Consider the following 22,075-nt stretch of genomic DNA (forward strand, 5'->3'; position numbering starts at 1 on the left):
CAGCGGTGGCAGAGAGGGGGCGCTGTCTGACCACACTGAGTTCATTCACACAGTCGGGCAGTCGGAGGCCAATCAGCAGCGGAGTCCACACCTCCCATGAGTTGGACCGGTGGTGAAGGACTGACCTCGGGTTCTGTGTGTGTGTGTGTGTGTGTGTGTGTGTGTGTGTTACCTGCTCTCACACTTCCTGTAGTTGTGGTAGTTCAGGTAGCCGCAGTTGCCAAAGCGATCTCCTTTACTGTTGACGTTTTGGAAGCAGATCTCCGGAGCCGCTTTGGCTTCTGGGGGGGCGGGGACGGAGAGAGGAGAAGGAGGAGGAGGAAGAGATGTGAGAAAAACAAAGCACATTGTGTGACAGGTGACAGGTGACGGGTGACGCACCGGCCCCAAAGATGGCTTGACACTGGCCGTCGTAGTGCTGACACCTCCCGTTGTAGCAGAAGGCCTGCTGCCTCCTGCAGGGCTGCCCGTTCTGAAACACCACAGAAGAAGAGAGGGCGGCACTTCAACAGGTTGCAGAGTGACACACCACCGCCGCCTCCTGCCAAAACCTCCCCTGACTCGACATACAAATGAAAAACATGCTGGACCTCTCTCTCTCTCTCTCTCTCTCTCTCACACACACACACACACACACACACACACACACACACACACACACACACACACACACACACACACACACACACACACACACACCTGCACGAAGACATCGCTCTGGCAGAAGGACGAGGAGCCGTTGCAGAACTCTGGCAGGTCGCACTCGTCTGTGCTGGAGCGACACACTGTCCCTCCTGGGAGATACTGAACACACACACACACACGTCGTTGAGGTGAGCGAGCTGGCTAGCGAGTCGGTTAGCCGTTAGCTCGGACAGATGGCGTTGACGGTGGGTCACCTGACACCTGGAGCAGCACTCGCCGAAGGCACACTGAGCTCCAGGCTTCAGCCTGCAGGTCTGATACTCACAGCAAGGGTCCTTTTCACATGCCTGCAGCACACACACACACACACACACACACACACACACACACACACTATGAACAAAAGGTCCTGCAGTAGCTCGTCCTCACCACAGGAGGGCAGGTGTTACACCAAGAAACCTTTCCGTTATTTCTACCGACTGCAAAGCTCAACAGCATCCAGGTAGTTTGGTTTGCTTTTTTGTTTTCTGCATTCATTTTATTTTTTGCAGAGAGTCTCTGAAATTCATCATGGGAGACGATGAGCACGTTCAGCCCCTTTCCTGACTTCATGCACCCAGGCTCCACTGACGAGGGGGAAACCGCCTACAGACCTTCTGTGAGCCGCAGTCACACTCCTCCCCCACGTCCACCAGGCCGTTCCCACAGTAGGGGGCGCTGTAGGCCTCATCAGGCCTGGGCACATTCAGCAGGCACGTCCCCCCCGTCAGCAGGATCATCTTCTCAAAGTCATCAGCGCTGCAGCTACTGAAGTTCTTGGAGCCTCTGCAGCAGAGAGGAGGAAGCAGAGGAGGGAGGAAGAGGAGGAGGGAGGAAGAGGAAGAGGAAGTGGAGGAGGAAATGGAAGAAAAGAAGGAGGACATGGAGGAAGAGAAAGAAGAGGAAGAAGAGGAGAGGGGAGGAGAAAGAGGAGGAGAGGGGAAGAGGAAGAGAGGGGAAGAGGAAGAAAAGGAGGAGGACATGGAGGAAGAGAAAGAAGAGGAAGAAGAGGAGAGGGGAGGAGAAAGAGGAGGAGAGGGGAAGAGGAAGAGAGGGGAGGAGGAAGAGGAGAGGGGAAGAGGAAGAAAAGGAGGAGGAGGAAGAGGAGGAGAGGGGAAGAGGAAGAAAAGGAGGAGGAGTACGAGGAAGAGGGGAGGAAGAGGAAGAAGAGGAGGAAAAAGAGGAGGGGGGAAAGTGTTCAATATGGGAAGTGACATCAAACAGGACCAAAAAATGAATTCTGTGTGTGTGTGTGTGTGTGTGTGTGTGTGTGTGTCTCTCACGTGGCTCCAGAGTTCATGATGCAGGCGGGGGAAGGGCAGGTGCAGGCGCGGCCGTCGTCATGGTTCATGCCCAGGTTGTGGCCCAGCTCGTGGGCCACGATGGAGGCGAAGGACGCCAGGTTGTTGTTGGTGAACTGCAGGAGACGGAACGCCACATGTCAATCAAGTCCATCCAGCCAATCAGAAGGGAGGTTGGGAGGAGCTTACAGCATTGATCCCGCCCCCGTGGCTCCTGGAGCAGACGGTGGAGACGAAGGCCATGCCAGCCGTCCCTCCAAAACTCTTGTTGCTGCAACACAACCATAATCAGTGTGTGTGTGTGTGTGTGTGTGTGTGTGTGTGTGTGTGTGTGTGTGTGCGCGCGTCCGCGCGCGCTACTCACAGGATGAGCTGAGCCGAGTCGTGGCGGCGCCGAGGAACCAGCTTCTGCTCTCTCCACTGGGTGAAGCGACTCAGCACCTCGCCGGCGCCACCATCAGTGTTGATCTGGTTCTGCTGGTTCCAGATCTCCAGACCCACCAGTACCACCCGCACATTCAGCTGCGTGTAGATCTGGTGACACACACACACACACACACACACACACACACACACAGAGGAAGAAAAACATTTATTTAAGAGACTAAAAAAACAAAAACAGCTCAGCAAAATTTAATACTATGAATTTTTTACGTCATTTTTTTAGTCATTGTGTGCAGCAATTTGTGTAGGGGGCGCTACCGCACACAATAACATTTTTTTGCTTTTGCTTTTGTAAATAAATTTTGTATGTTTTGTAAACTTTTTCTTGATGTAAATCAGGTGTGAGCAAACTGCGGCTCGGGGGCCATATGCGGCCCGTTGAACTTTTTAATCCGGCTCGCCGAACTTGAAGAAATTCTATTAATAGTCAGTAAGTCATAAAATAGCTGCGTTTCATCCATGTTTAAATAAAGAGCTAAACACCGTGGGGCTTCAAAGACACTGATTTTTGTTATGTGTGTGTGTGTGTGTGTGTGTGTGTGTGTGTGTGTGTGTGTTCTCACTCCGTCTAAGAAGTTGGCCAGGTGAACCATCTCCTCCCTCACCGCTGTTGCGTTCCTGTTCTTGTATTTAAACTGAAAAGTCAGAAAAAAAACAAAAAAACAAAGAGTAGAAAAATCCTCAGAAATGGCGACGTGCTCGTGTTGTTTGTTAAAGGAACATTGCAACATTTTTTTTTTTTAATTCCGGAAACCTTGTTGACGGTGTTGCGCTGTCAAAATTATTCTTCAAATGAAATTGACTGTGACTACAGGAAGTGTGTGACTGTGTGTGTGTTACCCTGTCGTTGTCGACCACCAGCAGCAGCTCCACGTAGTGAGTCTGGTGGAGAACGGCTCGCTTCATCTGTGACACAGGAACAGATAATAATAGTTTTGCTTCAACACTGAATATGGAACAAGCAGAGCTTAAATCTGCGAAATAAATGACTTCATTCGAAAGTCGAATTTCAAATTAAAAGAACATAAAATGTAAATAAAAATTCTATGACCCTTCATTCTTTTTTCACAGACTAATGATACATCTAAAAATAAAAATAACAACAATAAACCAATGAAGTCATAGTAATAATTTCCTTCAATGAACGTCCTGATTGTCCTGACTGATGCTCCAAAATACCAGTAGAGCATTCTGGGATTGTAGTATTAGCGATGAATGTGCTTTATGATACCGATGGGCCAAATGTAATCACGCCGTGGGCCAAATGTGGCCCGCGGGCCAGAGTTTGACACCTACGGTATAGGAAGAAACTAACGTGTGTGTGTGTGTGTGTGTGTGTGTGTGTGTGTGTGTGTGTGCTCACCCTGCGGTGCTGCCCGTGCTGGATCTCCTCCGGCTGGAACTGAGCGCGCTCCGTGGCATCGCCGCGGTCCTCGCTGTGCGGGGTGCCACACCCTCGGGGCTGTGATGTCACATCCTGTAGGCGGTACACCAGGTGCTGCTCGGGGGCAGAGTCTAACGGCTCGATCCCGTAGCTGTCGTTGTTGAGGTACAAAACCCCTCTGGAAAAACAAAATAACAAAATTTCCCTCGGGATTAATGAAGCATTCTGATTCTGATTCGGACTGTTTTTTCATTCACAGCCAGATTAGCATGCTAAACTGAAGCTCTTAATTCACGGGTGGCGGAGCAGCAGCAGATGGATGGAGTACTTTGGTAGGAAAGTATCTATCTCTGGTTGACATTGCGGAGGGTTTTTCTTTCACTGTCGCTGCACCGTGAAGAGACTCCAGTGAGACTCCACCAGCCGGACGTTTGGTTAAATCAGAGGAATTATCCAGACTGGCACAGTCAGGAGGAGACGGAGATGCAGGCTGGGGAAGGACGCGACAAGGTCGAGGCGACCCTGCACTGGAAACTCCTCTACACTCAGCGTGAGAGAGGATCAGCCACCAATTAGCGAGATATCACACCGACTGGAGCAGCAGGATGGCCAGGATGGCATCAAACACACACACACACACACACACACACACACACACACACACACACACACACACACACACACACACACACACACACACACACACACACACACACACACACACACACACACACACAGCCATCTGGCCGAGAGACTGCGACCTTCAGAGCTGTGTGGCTGAGAGCCAGTCAGGGTCCAGTCAGAGAACCAGTCTGGGTCCAGTCTGGGTCCTGTCTGATGCCAGTCTGGGTCCTGTCTGAGAACCAGTCTGGGTCCAGTCTGCTGATACCAGGCAGGTGTTTATTCTCCTCCTCCTCCTGTTTATCTTCTCCTGGTCTCCTACCCGCCTGCTTGGTGTGGTTAGAGGGGATTACAGAGACTCTGCTGAGCTGAACTGGTGCGTTTTAAATGAATTTCACCGCCTGGATGGCTGTGCTGCTGGTTGCACAGAAGAACTCCAGTGCAGGAGTGTGTGCCAGAGGTTCTGTTCAGATGATTTGCTATGGTTTAGAAGACCCTGCTTATCCTGCTGCCTCTGCAGTTTGACTGTCTTTTGCACATCTGCTTTGGTTGTTTGTTGTACATTGATTGATTTGTGTGTTTTTGTAACTACTGAAACTACTGCATAGTTTATTTTATGTACTGTTTTTAGCGCTGCTACTTTAGCGTGTGCGTGCTACCTGAGGCCGTTGCAGATGCTCATGGCCACAGACGAGCCGTCCTCATCCTGGACGAAGCCTCGGTAGTGACAGTGGTCCTGCAATGACACACACACACACACACACACACACACACACACACACACACACACACACACACACACACACACACACACACACACACACACACACACACACCTTATTGCGTTACGTATACTACTGTAGTGTCTCACACACACCAGCAGGGGGCAGATATTATAAAAAAGATCCTCGCAACTCATGAGTGTTTGTACTGAAGGACAAAAAAATTAAGTGACATTTTGAAAGAGGGAAGCGTACATCCTGTGTGTGTGTGTGTGTGTGTGTGTGTGTGTGTGTGTGTGTGTGTGTGTACCTGCACAGGGGGTCGGCTCGTGATCAGTGATCCGTTCGGACTGTAGGTGAACACAGTGAAGTCTGCAGGAATCAGCAGCCTGAAACAACAAGTGTTTGTTACTGAGCCATAGAAACCCAGCACTCTGCCCCCTGGTGGCTGCTTACAGTACAGCACAGCACACGGGCGCTTGCCCGTTCATCTCGGCAGCTTCGGACGAAGTAAAACGTCAAAGTTCACGATCGAAGCTGATGGAAACCACAGTGACTTTGTCTCTGAGCAGCTGTTTGAGATGCAAGACTGACTCGGCTGACTTGAGCTGCTTCCATCGCTACCTGTGGGGGGCGCTGCCGCGCCTGATAACATAGTGTGCCCCAGTCAGTCCTGCAGAGTAATCGTGATTGCTCTCTTTTTATAAACTTCTGCTCATCAAATAAATGTATTGCTTTTTCAGACTTTTTCTTGATCTAAAACAGGCAAAGACAAACTACGGCCAGCAGAGGTCATTATTGTGAGAAGCAGCTGCAAGACTGAGACATATTTAATCTGATTTGCTTCACATTTTCTGTTGTAAAAAATTACTTTCCTGATGCTGCATAGCAACCAGAGGAAGTGTAGCACACACTCGACCAGTGTGGCACACACTTCCTCTGGTTCAAACGGACAACATCAACAGGCCACATCCTCCTGTCTGACCGTTTCACTTCAGCTTACTCATTTCTCTGCAGGTGGACGATGCAGTCGCGTCCGTCCACAGCGATCAGGAAGGAGGCCTGCGGAGAGACGGAGGTGAGAGAGCTGTCAGTCAATTGTCCGCAGATTAAAAAAAAATAAAAAGAACAAACTGAGCAAACAAACTGTGATCGTTATCCCCACAAAGCACGACACAATATGTGACGAGAGAGTTTAATAAAAAACATTCAAGATAAAGACAGAAGGTTGTCCTGGGAGGAGGTGACACTGACTGACTGACTGACTGACTCACACTTTGGATTGGAACTGGGGAAAAAAATCCAAAGTGAAAACTCTCAAGGTCACTCGAGCCTCTGACTCACCTGGCAGACAACTGGCAAAAATGGTGTGTGTCTGTGTGTGTGTGTGTGTGTGTGTGTGTGTGTGTGTGTGTGTGCGAGTGTGTGTGTGTTGGAGCTTCCAACAACAGTTGTGTTACTGCTGCAGTGGTGAGGGCACAGCACACACAGGCAGCCAGAGACACAGGACAGATGGTGAAGAGACTCCAGACAGGAAGTCGCCTGCTGACCGCACCCATTGATTAGGGTGGGGTGGTGGTAGTGAGGGGGTAGGAGGGTGGGGTCAGAGATCAGAGGTCGGCAGGGAAGTGGGACACAGCCACTATCGTATATGTTTTTTCTAAATGTGTGAAATTAACAAAAGTAAGATGACTTTATTCAAAGAAAAGGGTTGAGTGCTGCTGCTGCTGCCGCTGCCGCTGATCGCTCGCTGTGTTCTGATGCTGTGGCATTAGCTGGTGGCGCTAACGGTGACGCAGACAGACAGCAGGTGTCAGTCAACAGCAGGGCACAGCGGTGGAGTCCAGCCACAAGCTGCGTCTCCATGACCCCTAGAATTGTGCCAAACCTGAACATGACCATAATAAAACCTGGTGATGGAAACTAAAGCTCAGCTTCGAAAAACCTCTCCAATACGGCTGAAAGGTTCTGAGGCTCTCATCAGGTGGGGTTTTTCACACGTATCCATAGAGAGGAAGATCGCACAGGAAGTGTCACGGAAACACTTTTTTTCTATGTTAGTTCTCAGTTGAATGAAAACCTGCTATGAATCGCAGAGAACTGGGACGATGGAGCTTCGCACCATTCAATGGAAACGCCTGCACATCACAACTGTATTTTGTCGAAGATTAAGAAACATCGCCTTTATTTTGCGAGAAAGCTGCCATGGAGACGCAGCTACAGTGAGCATGAGTTCACCTCACTGATAGAGTTGTGCATAGGTGAGTGTGAGCTTGTTGCAGCATGCAGGATGTGGGGGTGGGGGACTGCCGCACACACACACACACACACACACACACACACACACACACACACACACACACACACACACACACACACACACACACACACACACACACACACACACACACACAGAGTTGGGAGGTGGAACTACTTTGCTTTGTTGCTGTACTACAGGAAATGTTTCAGGTATCTGTAACTTTATTTGAATGTTTCTCTTCCCAAAGACTTTTTAACATCTGGACACAAGTATCTGGACGTTCTACTGCTCGCACTGGAAACCAAAGCCACCTGCTTGTTGCTTTAGTATTGGAAAGTGTTGAGAGAAGATACAAATTCAGTTCCAAGTCATTCACTTATTATTCATTATTCAAAGTGGAGCTATTTCAACTCTGCTGTTGTGTAGTTGAGTATAAAAAGTGGATGATGTTTTAGAGAACAGCTTATCTTAGAATGTCTGGGCTTTGGGGTCACAGTGCAGCACGTATTCAGGACAGTGGAACAATAAACATGTAGAACATTTTTTTAAAAATCCATTTTGCATAAATAATTTATGTAAAGTAAAGTATCCATACTTTTACTCAAGTACATAATGAGAATACTGTTTTCACCTCTGACACAAAGACACACAATGAAAAGCAACAGAAGTGACCCAGACTGAACTTCAGAGCTCCTCCCACACATTATTAGTGTTCCACAACATTAGCAGCTTCCATGCCAAGCCTTTACTGGAACCAGGAACCTCCCCCGGGAGGTTCAGCCTATCTCCATCCGTTTCCATTCCCACCACTAGGAGGAGCCGGTGGTGGTGGTGGTGGCGGGTGGCCAGAACTCAAACACAGACAGTGCAGGCTGTCTGTGTTTGAAGGCCCCTACTGTCCAGTGTCCATCCCACTCATTGGCTGGGTGTCAGTCAGCTGATTCATGGAGAGACACACTCACAGTCCTACTGTGGCTCCACCCCCGATGATGTAATCCAAGGTGCTCAGCCAATAGCTTTGCATGTGTTTTTCAGTGAATGTTTCTCATTCGAGTCTATTTTTAAAGTACACATTTTTTATGCATCCTACCAGTTAAAAGTTTGGACTCACTCTTTCATTCTCATGACTATTGACATTTCAGTTTCTCACTCAAGGAAACAATAAAAGTGTCAAATAACTCAAACACGTTTTATATTGAAATTCTTCAGAATAGCCTCCTTTCATAAAAAGCATATTTAGAGTTGTTGAAGATGTTTTTCTTTGCTGTATCATTACAGATATCTTGCTTCTATATTTGATTTCTTCGGTGTCTGTCTGCAGTGGAGAAAGTTGTCCAAACCATTGACTGCTAGTACAGGTAACAAAGTTTATTCATTTAAAAAGAAACCAAAAAAAAAACAGCGTTTGTTTGAGGAGGTTGTGTTTCGCTTAAAGTGACGGCGGCCAAGCAGCTAACTCAGCAGGTTCTGAGGTCACATGACAGGAAGTGGAGCTGACTGGTCAGCAGCTTAAAGCGCTGACCGAGCACTTCCTGGATGTCACGCAGTCAAACGGTCACACAGAGACTCATCCCTACCTGACTGGGAACTCGGCCCTCGGCGTCCCGCCTCAGCCGGCCTCCGATTGGCCGAGGGATGGTCAGCTGGTAGGAGGAGAGGTGACGCGTCTGCTGCTGCTGCTGCGAGTCTGTGGGAGGAGAGAGAGAGAGCGGAGAGGGAGGAGTCACAACCTGGCAGCAGGGTAGGTAGGAGGAGAAGGTAACCACGGCAACAGAGATCAGCGGGAGATGAAGACAACTGGCAGAAGATGGAGAGGAGCTTTGGACAGGTGTGCAGTCAAAGTCCAGATTAAAAAAAAAACAAAGAACTAACAAACAAGGCGCTGCTTTGTTTGGCTCAGCCTGACTTTGTAGCCAGGCAACGACCAGGTTTGGTTGAGCGACCAACACAACAGCACAACACAATCTCTCCTCATCAGAGGCCACACTTCCTCCAGGAATAGAACCAGGATGAGATAGAGGACTGGAGGAAACCCTCAGGAACTCTGTGACGTCGTTCACCACACAAACTGAGGACAGCTGACTTCTTCTCAAAACGAGCGGCACAAAAGCTACCGGCGCTACAAATGGAACCAATTTTCTTTTCGACGAGGACGGATCCCCGTCCAGGGCCGCAGTCAATCTGGAATTTCTCAATTTCTCATTTTCATGGATGAGCACACAAACAAACAAACAAACAAACAAACAAAACTCCCAGCAGGCTCGCTTATGGAAGTGCGTTGCATTCATTGGATAAAAAAAAATGCCTTGAGGATCTGGGATTTGTAACAGGTGCCGTTCAGTTTCTTGAGTCACTAAAAAACCAAACTGGACGCTTTTCAAATGCTTGAAACTGCATCCATGAAGCATCTTGTGTTGATTCAACTGCTCCTGCAGGAAGAGAGCCACATCCAGCACATTGTCAGACTGACTGGGCTCCCGCCTGAACAAACCCAACCATTTGAGATGCCTGCGCAGTGTTGACATGCTAATATTAAAACCGTCCTCAGTTTAAAGACGTGCTAGCATTTCCCAACGTCTGATTTCGGAATTACGAGACCTTTTCTCGTAATTACCAAATCCTTTCTTGCAATTTCAAGATCCTTTATCTCATCATTACGAGAAAAGGCGACAAAAACTTGTTCCGTTTCCGTACACGCAAATTGCAAACCGCTAAACAGCATATTAGCTAACTCTGCTGACACCCAACCAGAGCTGCGAGCAGCGACCTCGGCGACCTCGCCGTGGCAACCGGCCAGGAGTTGCAGCTCTGTTGTGGAACCGCCGCTACGAGCGGTGCACCTCGGGCGGCACGCCGAGGATTTTCACTTCCCCGCTGGAGGGAGTCTCGCTTCTCCGTGACCGTTACAACACCCTCTTTCCCATCCACACTGAAGAAGTTTCATGTGCTGCTAACAGTTTTTAATATTTGGTCAGAAGTTTATTTTGGATGGATCCTCCGGGGGATTGAGAGGAGAACATTCCTCCCGGCCAGGCTGTGTGAGCGAGTGAGCATGTGCCAGCAGATCTGGAGAAAAAACATGAGTCATCATTCAAGGAAGTGGGAGAGGCAGTCCCATTAGTGTGTGTGTGTGTGTGTGTGTGTGTGTGTGTATGCGCACGTAGCTGCTGGTTCAAAACAAGAGAAAAGGAGGCGGATGCTGCAATCTTTTTCTAGTGAGATGATTGGGGGAAAGCCAGCAGAGGGGCAGGGCTGCGATATTCCGTGACTGTGACCTTTGACCCTGCCTGCACCCACCGGGCCAAGGTGGGAGGCCAAGTAGAGAGCACACGATGCCTTCAAGTGCCCATCAGAACAAACAGCTTGCAATGACTGATTGTTTTTTTTTCCCTATACAGTAATGGGATGAAGCTCCATCAGAGGGCCTCCTGGGAACCGGAGCTTCCTGCGACTGGCTCAGAACAAACTGCACCCAGTTCTGTTCCATCATGGTGGAACTGTGGAGAAACATTCCTGCAGACGCTACACAATACAACACAATAGAATAGAATACAACACAAATACGGTGGCGGTGGCCAACAGCTGGTCAGTTCCCCTCATTAAGAGGTTTAACCATCGTCACAGAGGTCAAGAACACAGTGGCCCACCACGGTCTGGGTCAAATTCCAAACAGGATCTTTGCATTGGTAGAAATCAGAGCCAATCGGAAGCTTATGTTTCCATGACACCTAGAATTTCACAAAACCTGAATGTGGTAATAAAGACCTGGTGGTGTATATCGCAAAAGTGTCATGGAAACACTTTTCTCGCATTGACACGTCAGTGGACGTGACGTACGGGGTTACGTGACCAGTTCACGTCGAGTGAAAATGGCGCGTTATGATTGGACGGAGGAGGAGACAGAATTTTTTTTTTTTTTTTATTAGTAATCAAAAAGGAAAATATAACAAGCATTCTTGACAGCAAACAACATGGAAATGCAGATGCATAAAATTACGCAATTGTACTTTTTGGAAATACCGCTTTTACTTTTGCAAAAAAACTGTCATGGAAATGCAACTGGGAGAAAAATGTGAAGAGCCGCTGACAGGTTGCCAGGTTGGTTCCTGCTGCTCAGAACAACCTGGCAACCTGCCAGCCTGCAGCCTGAGTTCTGGCTGAGAGACGGACGGACGGACGGACAACTTGGGTGTGGAGGAGTCAGTCAGTGGGAGATCTTCTGCTGGACAGATGGTGAAGGTTCCGTGGTTCTCGCTACTGACCACAGCAGAGGAACCCAGTTCTATTTTATCAGTAGATACATTTCCATCTCCTTCTCAGTTCTACATGGTCACAAAAAACACCTCCGGCCAGGGTAGAAACTGTGTTTTGGAGGGTTTGTATTTCGACATACTTTGGTCTTTGCATCAGCTTCACCAGAGAGACGGAAGCTCTTCACCTCCTCCACCTGTCTCACCTACTTCCCTACCTGCCTGTCTCTCACCTCCTGCACCAGACTGTCCTGGTGCAGGAGGTGAGATCTTCACCAACTCTGTAGAGCCCTACTCCTCTCCTCACCTCCAGGTTCTCCACCCTGCTTCTCAGGTGTGCACCTTCCCCCTCCGTCCTGTCGTCACTCACCTCGGCATTCGGAGTTCCCGCTGAGCAGCAGCAGCAGCAGCCAGCAGACCTCCAGCAGCTCCACTCTGCTTCCCATCTTCCCTCCGCGTCCCTCCTCTTCTTCTTCTTCTTCTTCTTCTGGGGAAATTAAACGTCACCGGGTTGATCTCTCGCGCCCTCCTCCTCTATCTCTTCTCCTCCTCCTCTTGTCTTCCTCCGGGTCACTGTTGTGATTCTCGCTGAGCTCTTCCAGTCGTTTCCCCCTGCGGAGCCTCATGCTACACAGCCAGCAGCTCTTTTCTTCCTCGGCCGAGCCATTCCCGTCCCGGCCGATGATCCGATCACGGCGACGGAAGTGGCTCTGAATTTAGCCGTTAGCTCGCACACAAAATGTCGCTGCTCGTCCGCGGCGAAACGGCGCTGTGTGAGTCCCGTACTCCACCTCAACTGTTGGCTCGAAACTCTGACCTCTGGGCGAAGCTGACGTCTCCCTCTCTTTGCTGTAAACCTGCTGTAAAAGTCGGTCGGAATCTCTGAGACGTAGACCAGCCCAAATACTCCCAACTTCCGGTAGCGCACTTCAAAATAAAAAACACATTTCCCCCCCCGGCTGAAATGACTGTTTGAAACAACAAACGTTTGAGACGTCCGTGCATTATAATCGCCAACTCACATGCACCTTTTTCTTTATGCGTTTTGATAAGATTCCATATTGATTAGTCTTCATATAAATGATGCCAGAGATCCGTTAAAACTTTATTAAAAAGAGAGAAAATGGAATTGCGGGCATTTGTGTCGTGAAGAAATAATACAGACGGTGATATAAAATGTTAAAATATTCCTGTCCTGTCCTGGGAATATATAAACACATGTGGATTTCCCCCCCACGTGTCTCTAAACGTTCATTCTTCAGCCAAAAGGAGACAAGCAAGTTGGCTTCACCATAAAATCTAAAAAAGTCAATTATATGGCTCTGGGAAAAGTGCCCTTTGTGATGTCATAACAGGTAGTGCAACCCTGGTATCTTTTTGCCCCCTTTTAAACATATGGTTGATAATACAGCACAAAAAATTAGATTTGCTAAATATGTGGATTAACTAATCTTAATTTGTAATATGTATAATATGTGGGGCTGCTTGCAGTGTTTGGATTTTTTGGTTCTATTCTAAGAGTGAATGTGATTTATTTTTTTGAAAAAAAAAATGCAAGTCATAGTAACGGCCATAAAGGCGGGATTTTTAATCAACAAATGAAAGCAATTATGATGAGGAATGTTCTAGTATAATGAACTTCTTAGAAAAAAAATGCTTCCTACACCCAACAGCAGCAATAACACAGAGACACAACAGTATTAGCATCTGAAATGTGAAAGGTCGTTACCTTAACAACAGCCCGTAACAAGGAATAACGTTTTTTTCGTCATAAAAATATTTTTGAAAAACAACAAGTGTTTGTGGGCATCACAGGAGTTTCTTGATAGTCAGAGAAAATTCAAGGAAAACTGCAAATATGAAGAACTAGATTTTTTTTGCATTTTCTGACAGATATTAAAGACAACAAGCCTGTGATAATAAAACAGATCGAGTATACCAACACACTTTACTTTCCACTTGTATTCCTACAATCAAGTAATGTCATTTTGAATCTAGAAAGTGCAGTGAGATGCACCGACAGCGGTTCTGTGGTGCAGTCTGAGAGCTGTGACCAACAGTCACTAACTCCTCTGGCTCAGCTGGCGGTACAGCTTGATGGTCATGAGTTGAACTTCAGGGTCACCAGGTTTGAGGTCGATGGCTCTCAGGAAAAAGTCCAGGGCGCCGTCCAGCTTCCCCTGGCTGAAACACTCCCGCCCCCTGCTGACCAGCGAGTCGTAGCTCTCGGGCGCCGACTGCTGCACCGCGTTCTTGTGCGCCGCATCCACAGTGCACTCGTCCATTCTCTCCGAGGAGGCCAGTTCAGGTTCGCTGGTTGATTCTTCAAGGTTGCTACTCATCTCTGACTCGGAGAACTCTTCCTCTGCCTCATCCTCCCCTTCTCCTGCTTCCTCCTCTTCTTCACAGGCTTCCTCTTTCTCGTCCCATGCTTCATCCTCCTCTCCTTCCTCCTCTTCATCCATTTCATCCTCCTCCTCTTCACCCTCTGTGTTTAAGGTTTCCCCGACCGTCTCCTCCAGCTGGAGAGGGTCTTGAGTTGGATCAATGATGTCCTCCTCTTCGGCTTCGTCAGAGTCCCCGTCCGTAACATCCTCGTTGTCCAGCACTTCATTGGGTTTGTCGAGATCTGCGATGATGGAATGCAGGAGGGATCGCCGCGACGCCACAGAGGCGTTTCCACCAACGCTCTTTCTCGAGCGCAGAGGGGTGGAGCCAGAATGCACCGACTTTGGCGTGGAGGCTCCGAGCACTTGGAAGGAGTTGTCGAGCTGACTTTGACTGAGAGCCTTCCCGTCATCGACCTCCTCCTCTTCTCCCTCCTCCTCACTGTCATAAATCACCGCCGCTCTTTTCTTCTTGGTCGGTACGATGGAATCATTCAGGGATTCTTCCTCCATCCTGGAGACTCGGCTGTGGTTGAGGCTTTGCTGAAGTATTTTGTTGTGTTCCCGCTCAGAGAGGGATTTATTCACATCAAAACTTCCCTCCACCTGCAGCTGGGACAGCAGCTCCCTCTCCTGATGGTCCAGGTTGTCCTGCTCTGTCATCATGTCACTGTCTTCTAGCTGCAGGTTGAAGTTGCCTTCGAAGGATTCCAGCCCGCCGCTGACTCTGGGTGATGCGTCTGCTTTGAAGCTGGTGCCAGAAGCTTGCAGGACAGAGACTCTTTTGTTCTTTGGTGGACTGAGATGTGATTGCTCTAAATCCTCTGAGAAGACTGTTTTGGAGGTTGGCATTCCATTTAGGTGTTGCTCGTCGTCCAGTGCTGAGAAGTAGACCTGGCTGCTGTTGCTGCCCACACCGGGTACAACCTCAGACAGTGCAGACTTCTCCATCGGCTCTTGACTGGAAGCATCTGCCATCTCCTCAGATTCCTCAATCACCTCCACTGGGGAAGCGTCTGATTCCTCCAAGTTGCTTCTCTCTTGTTTGAGATTCTTCTGCTTCCAGGAATCAGTGTCTGGCTTGGAAAGCAAGTCTTGGTCAACTTCTTCAACAGATTGCTCTCCTTGCATACCAACATCTGTGGTCAGATCAATAACTTGGTCACTTGGATTGGATCCACCCTCCCTGCTAGACCCAGACTGGTCCAGGTCCACCACTGTTAGGGTTGGGCTGCTGAGGTCCTGTTGTGGATAAGAAGGACTTGGTACGGGTTTCTTTGGCTTCCTCTCGTGTGACCGCACTCTGTCGCTGTTCTCCATTGGTTGTCGAAGCCACGCGGGTTCTGTGCTCGATGCCATGCTCTCTGCCAGCTGCATCTGTATCTCAGACTCGGCCTTCATCAGCTCCTGGGCCTTCTGGACTCTCCCTTCGATGTAGTTGTGCGCTTCTTGGTCCTCGGGGGCCTCGTCGTGGTTGACATCGAGGGAAAACATGAGGTCATGATCAGAGATGCCAAACATTTCCATGGTGTGAAGGTAGGCGATGTGCTCGTCCAGGTCGGGGTCGGTGCGTCGGTGCCTGGCGTGCAGGGACTGGAGCTGCAGCTGTGTGGATGAGGACTTTGTCTCCTCCAGTGTAAAGAGCTCCTTGAGCTCCTGCTTACTGAAGTAGCGGAAGGGGTTCTTTTTGTCCCCAGTGTTCTGTCTGATGAGGGAGTCTTTGAAAACCTGCCGTCTGTAGATCTTCTCCTCCACCGTGCCGCAGGTGATCAGCCTGTAGATTACAACATTCTCCGTCTGCCCAATCCGATAGGCCCTGTCGACGGCCTGGGCGTCAGTTGCCGGGTTCCAGCTGGGATCGTAGATGACCACACGACTCGCAGCCGTCAGAGTGATGCCAACTCCTCCGACCTGAGTGGTCAGGAGGAAGACGGAGTAACTGTCGTCCGTCTGGAACCGTGAGATGCGCCTCTCCCTTTCTGCAATCTGTGTGATTGTTCCATCCAGCCTCATCACCTTGAAGCCTCTGTTGCCCAGGATGCGTTCAATAATGTCGAGTACTTTCCTGTAATGGGCAAAGACAAGGGTGCGGTGGCCTTCCTCCCTAAGTCTTTCAAGGAGAGTGAATAGAAAGACAAGTTTCCCAGACTCAGATATCAGGGTGTCGTCGGGGATGTGTGTAATGCCGTTAGCACCATCTATCTCCACTTCCTCGCTGTGCTGAGTTTCACTGTTATTCTCCTCCAAGCCCAACTTTGCGATGGCAGCGGCAGACAGCAGCCTCGGGTGGTCGCATAGCTTCTTGAGAATGTTCAGTTCGGCCAGAGGAGACCTGGTGGTCATGAGCAGCTCCTTGATGTGGTCAAGTGAAAGGAACTGGCGGTAGATGTCCTCCTGGACGGGGCTCAGGTACGTCCACACTATGAGATCGTTCTTCCTCGTCAGCTTGGGCATCGTTGCTCCAGATTCCTTCAGAGTTGTTATCGCTTGCCTGTCCGTGCTTTCAGACTCTTCCTCTTTGCACCGATGTGTGCCATTCATTTTGTTTTTCTGCACTTCAGCCTTTGTTCTGCGGAGGAAGTGTGGTTTTATGATGGCCATGAGGTTCTCAGACATCCGGGAGCCGAGAACCCTCTCCCCTGGGGTGGCGTCCTTCTCTCTGGCACGGGTGATGGGGTTCTCGTACTCTGTCTTGAATGTCTTGGCCGTGCCGAGGAGAGTCCCCTGACATGCAAAGTCAAACAGAGACCACAATTCTTTCAGGTTGTTCTGGACGGGAGTACCCGTGAGGAGAATGCGGTTTTTTGAAGGTATGGCAGAGGCGCTCTTGGCTGTTTTGGTGGTTGTACTTTTAATCTTGTGCGCCTCATCCAGGATCATGTAGTCCCAGGTGAACTCTCTGCCTTGGTACGATGACAACTGCTGCCAGTTATTTAACAGCATTGTGTAAGTAGTGATGACGACCCCACTTCTCCTCTGAACCTTCTCCAAATTCCTAGTCCTCTCCCCTTTGCTGGTGCCATGAAACTCCTTGACCCTCATCCCGGGGGTCCATTTTGCAAACTCCTTTGTCCAGTTTGTGATGAGAGAGGTTGGCATGACCAGCAGCGTATGTTTAGCCAGCTCGTTATCGTACATACCAGACAGGAAAGAGATCACCTGGATGGTTTTGCCGAGGCCCATGTCATCCGCCAAGATGCCACCTTTGAGACGATCCCTGTAGAGGCCGTACATGAAGGCCACGCCGTTCCTCTGGTAGTCATACAGCTTGTTGTGCAGGTCTTTGAACAGCATCAGACCGCTGCCGTTCACATCGACAAACTCTTCTTCCTCTTCCTCAGAGTCATCCTGAGAAAGAATCTCCTCAATTTTCTTAATCCTGCTTTTAAGCTTTTCACTCTGACTGATGTCATGGGCCATCTTAAATAATTTCAGCGCTTTGTTCATGTCCCCTTGCCTGGCAGCATCTTTACCCTGTTGAATATATCTGTGTAAACAAAACAAAATATTAGTGGCTGAACAGTTAGTGCTGAATCATGAGTTGCAGTGACTCTTAAGCAAAAAAGGGACAAGCTAAACGAACAGGAACAAAACATTCTTATCAATACAGGTTTACATTACAATGGATGTATGAAAATACCACAGCAATTACTTGACTAATCTGTGAGATAGTTTTTACATCGTTAAAGCTGCTTGATTAACCTTTCTTCCCTCAGCCCCTTTTGAGGCCTCCTATAGAAAAATTATATGCTCAGAATAAAGAGGACATATCTTCACAATTAAAAGGTCTATTGTCATTATCATGGTATTACGATAAAGGTTTTACTTCTGACATTGCATCAGAAGCGTAAGCATCAGGAGTTGATGCAGTTGTAGCCGAGTAAATGAAAATGGAACACAGAGCAAATCAAGGGAGAAGAGGTTAAGAATCATTTTACATGCAGGCAGGGGTTTTGAGGATTGTGTGTCTGTGCGTGCGTGTTAGAATGAGAAAACGACAAAGTTCAGATATGTGACATAGCTTTGTCCTAACGGCCCTGATGGCGACACTGCATCAGGTGCTTCTGAACTGATCAAAGCAGTTTAAAGTCAAATCATTTTTGGAGAGCAGCTGAACAGGCAGGCTTCTCTCAGAGCCTCTTCTTAATAAAACCCTGAGCTCCTGAATGTAGCAGTGCTACTGGAAGGGCAACACACACACACACACACACACACACACACACACACACACACACACACACACACACACACACACACACACACACACACACACACACACACACACACAAATCGACCAATGTGAGTCACGTCAGTGAGTCACCTGTGGTAAGTTTCCATCTTGGCATCCGTATCCATGGACAAAGACCTGTCAAGACAGACTGGTGGTGAGACAAAACACTTCACCTCATAAGGATATTTCACATGACCGACACGGTTGAAATAAAGCAAAATTAATCATGAAATAATGTTTGTTGTTTTACTTTTCTTCTGTGGGTTCTTTCAGTTTCCACCCCCCTCCTGTTCTGGTGAGCTAAGACTTTATAAAGCACATCTACTGTGAATACTGCAAATCCCAGAATGCTCTGCTCAACCAGGACAGGACATTATTATTATCATTACTTTATTGGTTTATTGTTGTTATTATTATTATTTTTTAATGTATTATTAGCCCGTAGAAAAAGATTACTGTTGAATTTTAAATCAGAAGGCTGCAAATAAAAACAGAGGCAGACTATTATTGCTTGAATGTGTTTTGAGTTTGACACCTCTGCTTTAGGTGTCGCATGAATACACCAATTCCTGAACTTCTGAGGAAACTGCACGTTTGCTTGCTTGCGGTCCACCGAGATCGTACATAACGAAGCGTCGACCTTGCGATATTTTCGCGAAATATGTTAAATGCCTGGTGGGTCAACCCACAACCAGCCTGCCTGCCATCAGGTCGGAACACCCGGATGTTAGCCTCCAAAGGTAACTCGCTCCGCACAAACGTGGCGAACAACCAACTCCACTCACCTTTCCAGTCTGTCGGAAACTTCCTCCACTCCGCCGTTGTGATCGGTGAAGTCCATTTTGTCCGAGAAACGACAATGCAAATCCTACTAACGAGCTAGGAGTCTTGAAGAGACACACACATCGGAACTGAACCTTCTGCTGCGGCTTCTGGACGAATTCGCGTGTTGTTGATGTTTGAACGGATGGTTTCCCCCCCGCCATTTCCTGCCAGCCTATCACGGAGGACGCTGCAGCGACGTACACACGCGATTGCCCAATAGAACGTTAGATATTGCTGAGGAAGGCGGGCCAAAGTAGATGACGTCAGACAAAGTCAGAAGGCCCCCAAAACACCGGGCGGCCAGTTATTAGTTAGGAAAACGAAACTCAGGTCGGCAACGGAGAAGACAGAAAACATTTGAATAATGTAAAACGTAGTTTTAATATGCACGTAATTTTTTTTCTAGTAAGAAATCTGTTTAGCATTTGATCTTCCCTTTCTTCATTTCTTTTGAATCAATTTAATCGACATTTTTGTACTGTATTGTTGTTGTAATTTGCAAATTTCCCCAATATGGGATTAATAAAGGCTTCTTCTTCTTTGAAAAAGTAATACGATTTCATACAGCAAGGAAGAAAAACCTTACTTTAATGTTGGAATAGTATAGAACGAATTATTAATCCCACAGGTGGAAAATTTGCATAATTACAGCATATTACTGTATAGTCCAAAAAGATGGAAATTTGTATTATCAAAATAAATACGGCAATAAAAATATTATTGTCAGTTATTTAGTATTTAGTAATAGTAATAAATATTGAACCCCACATGGAATCAGCTGCCAGCAGCTGACCATCAAATCACCTGCATCCTTTTTCTCTCACACCAACTGACTTCATGTCCTTGTCTGGTTTATTCAAACTGGAGGTGGGGGACAAACACAAGATGACCTTGTTTCCTCAGCAGAATTATGCATATTAAACATCGCTGATAGATTTTGCGCAGGGAGCACGCTTATACTGTCACTGAAACACAGAAAACATGGTGGTCTGCTGAAAGAGTGTGATGACAAGTGGGTCATCCAGATCACCTGGATTCTAGTTCTCATGAATGGCTGTGACATAAAAGGGACAACATACAAGGAATGTAACGATAGATTTAGCGCAAAGTTTGGAATCTTACAAACTAACGGATTGTGTTTGCTTTCGTGGTGGTTCGTGGAATACTAAATATGTAGGGAGGGGTTCATTAAAAATAAAAAAAAAACAGCTGCTTCAGTGGATAAGAAAGTTTTTCTTTTTATCAGTTTAATGTTCCAATTATCACAGTGCAATGCAGGGTAGGATTAAAACAAAAAAACACACATGCAACAAATACAAGACAATTACAACAATATATTGTAGCAAATTGTTAAACGTGAACATTAGTGCACAATTAAGGCTTGAAAAAGGCGTCTGAGATTAATATTGGAAATGTCCGGTTCATTCAGAACAGAGGAGCTTTTTCCAAAGCTTTCACACGTGCAGCGAAAAGCAGGACCATTTTCTCCACTTCAGCGTTGATGTCAGCCTGCGAGGCTCTGGGGTGAGTCTGGAGGAACTGCGCGATGCTCAGAACACAGTCTTGCTGGGGAGGGACACACACACACACAGGCAATTGACAGTCTGAAAACTCACACACCATCTGGAATAAACCGCACTCAACAGCGCCCCCTGCAGGCTGCAGCCAGATTACCTTGTATGCGTCTATTTTGTCTTGGCCGGTGAAGCGGTTGTGCAGCTCTCTGCCAACGCGGACCGCCGTCACTGCCGTCAGCAGCATCCGGTTCTCCTCCGAGTCAGAGACCAGCGTGCGCAGCAGCGCCATCTGTAGGTGCAAGGAACGAGTTTTTTATTTATTTATTTATTTTTTTAATTGGAACGGAAAAAATAACTTTGACGCACGCTTTGATAAATGATGGGATCTGATGAGCACTACTCAACGTACGTTTCCCTCACTCCAGCAAAAAAAAAAAAAAAAAAAAAAAAACTAACAGAAAATAAATGTATAGGAAATGTATTGCTCCATTTCAGGGGTTGATCTGTTTCTATCTCACTGGTGGTGCCACAATATGTTGTAAAATTTGACAGAGGAGACGGTGCAGTAGCAGACGGATGGAGTGTTTTTGTGAGCCACCTCACAGGAGGAAAAAATACATCATGCGATATGTAGAAAGAAAACGTGTTTTAATGTCAATTGAAAATGAACAAAATCAGTGTCTTTGGAGCCTCACGGTATTTATGTATTTATTGAATGGCTCTTAAAACACTGAAAAATGGGTGACATACAACTACTTTATCACTTACTGACTATTAACGCAATTTCTTTAAGTTCGGCAGCCCGGATTGGACAGTTTAATGGGCCGTAAATGACCCACGGGCCGTAGTTTGCCCACCCCTACTCTATTTGCACAGCAGCAGCTGGATCACACGTTCGTGGAAGAATTTTTGTATTTAAACCGATCATTATTTTGTCTTACGGCAAACGACGTGAGGAAAAACAAGTTGACGCGACATATAATCATGTTGGCAGGAATGTGAATAAAGAAGCCAGGACCACCGAGGAGAGAACGAGGAGGAAACCCTCGTAACATTCGACGCATTTGCGTCTTCTCCGAACAACTGTAGACTTCGAAAAGCCACCGTAAACGTGTCAAAGGGATGCTGAGTGTTTCCCGACTCACCTGCTGCAGTAGCTGAGGGTTCGACAGCCCTCCTCCTCCTGCTGCTGCGGGGGTCACACCCGACATGGCTACACACCTAGAAAACTAGCGGACAAGGAAGACAACGACTTAGATTCAAGGCGAAATGAACAACTTCGATCCTCAAATCGAACCGACAAGTCCACCTACATGTGTGATTTATGTGGTAGTACGCACCTTGAATCTGACAGTGGCGAGCACAAAGACGCACTTCCTGTTTACACTGTTTCTTCCTCTCCGTTTCCCCTGCAGACGCTGGTCTGCGAGCTCATTTAGCTACTGCCAC

The 22,075-nt window shown here is 47.7% G+C and overlaps 2 protein-coding genes across 3 annotated transcripts in view; both read right to left on the reverse strand.

Annotated features, from left to right (window-relative positions):
• The window catches only part of adam9a (ADAM metallopeptidase domain 9a), a 17,284-nt gene extending 4,724 nt beyond the window's left edge, over window positions 1-12,560 (reverse strand). Inside the window, exons 1-16 of one of the 2 annotated variants that reach the window (XM_076025524.1) lie at window positions 12,037-12,560; window positions 8,994-9,103; window positions 6,160-6,218; window positions 5,467-5,545; window positions 5,094-5,170; window positions 3,793-3,991; window positions 3,270-3,335; window positions 2,993-3,064; window positions 2,350-2,519; window positions 2,175-2,256; window positions 1,968-2,101; window positions 1,299-1,470; window positions 900-992; window positions 700-804; window positions 382-472; window positions 173-281 (exon numbers count right to left, since the gene is read on the reverse strand). In XM_076025524.1, coding sequence (XP_075881639.1) covers window positions 173-281; window positions 382-472; window positions 700-804; window positions 900-992; window positions 1,299-1,470; window positions 1,968-2,101; window positions 2,175-2,256; window positions 2,350-2,519; window positions 2,993-3,064; window positions 3,270-3,335; window positions 3,793-3,991; window positions 5,094-5,170; window positions 5,467-5,545; window positions 6,160-6,218; window positions 8,994-9,103; window positions 12,037-12,112 — 1,694 coding nt within the window. In that variant the 5' untranslated portion in view covers window positions 12,113-12,560. The remainder of the gene's footprint in view (window positions 1-172; window positions 282-381; window positions 473-699; window positions 805-899; window positions 993-1,298; window positions 1,471-1,967; window positions 2,102-2,174; window positions 2,257-2,349; window positions 2,520-2,992; window positions 3,065-3,269; window positions 3,336-3,792; window positions 3,992-5,093; window positions 5,171-5,466; window positions 5,546-6,159; window positions 6,219-8,993; window positions 9,104-12,036) is intronic. The other variant, XM_076025525.1, reaches the window with a different exon arrangement.
• Window positions 12,561-13,224: 664 nt separating this feature from the next.
• ercc6l (excision repair cross-complementation group 6-like) lies at window positions 13,225-19,266 on the reverse strand. The gene is made up of 3 exons (XM_076025554.1): window positions 19,070-19,266; window positions 18,375-18,419; window positions 13,225-17,540 (listed from the first exon to the last, which is right to left on the reverse strand). The coding sequence occupies exons 1-3, from the start codon at window positions 19,123-19,125 to the stop codon at window positions 13,730-13,732; spliced, it is 3,912 nt and encodes a 1,303-aa protein (XP_075881669.1). The 5' UTR covers window positions 19,126-19,266; the 3' UTR covers window positions 13,225-13,729.
• Window positions 19,267-22,075: the final 2,809 nt, after the last annotated feature.

The sequence above is a fragment of the Nelusetta ayraudi genome, unplaced genomic scaffold (assembly GCF_046127955.1).
Source record: "Nelusetta ayraudi isolate G7.1 ecotype Tasmania unplaced genomic scaffold, CSIRO-AGI_Nayr_v1 ptg000018l, whole genome shotgun sequence".
Taxonomy (NCBI): domain Eukaryota; kingdom Metazoa; phylum Chordata; class Actinopteri; order Tetraodontiformes; family Monacanthidae; genus Nelusetta; species Nelusetta ayraudi.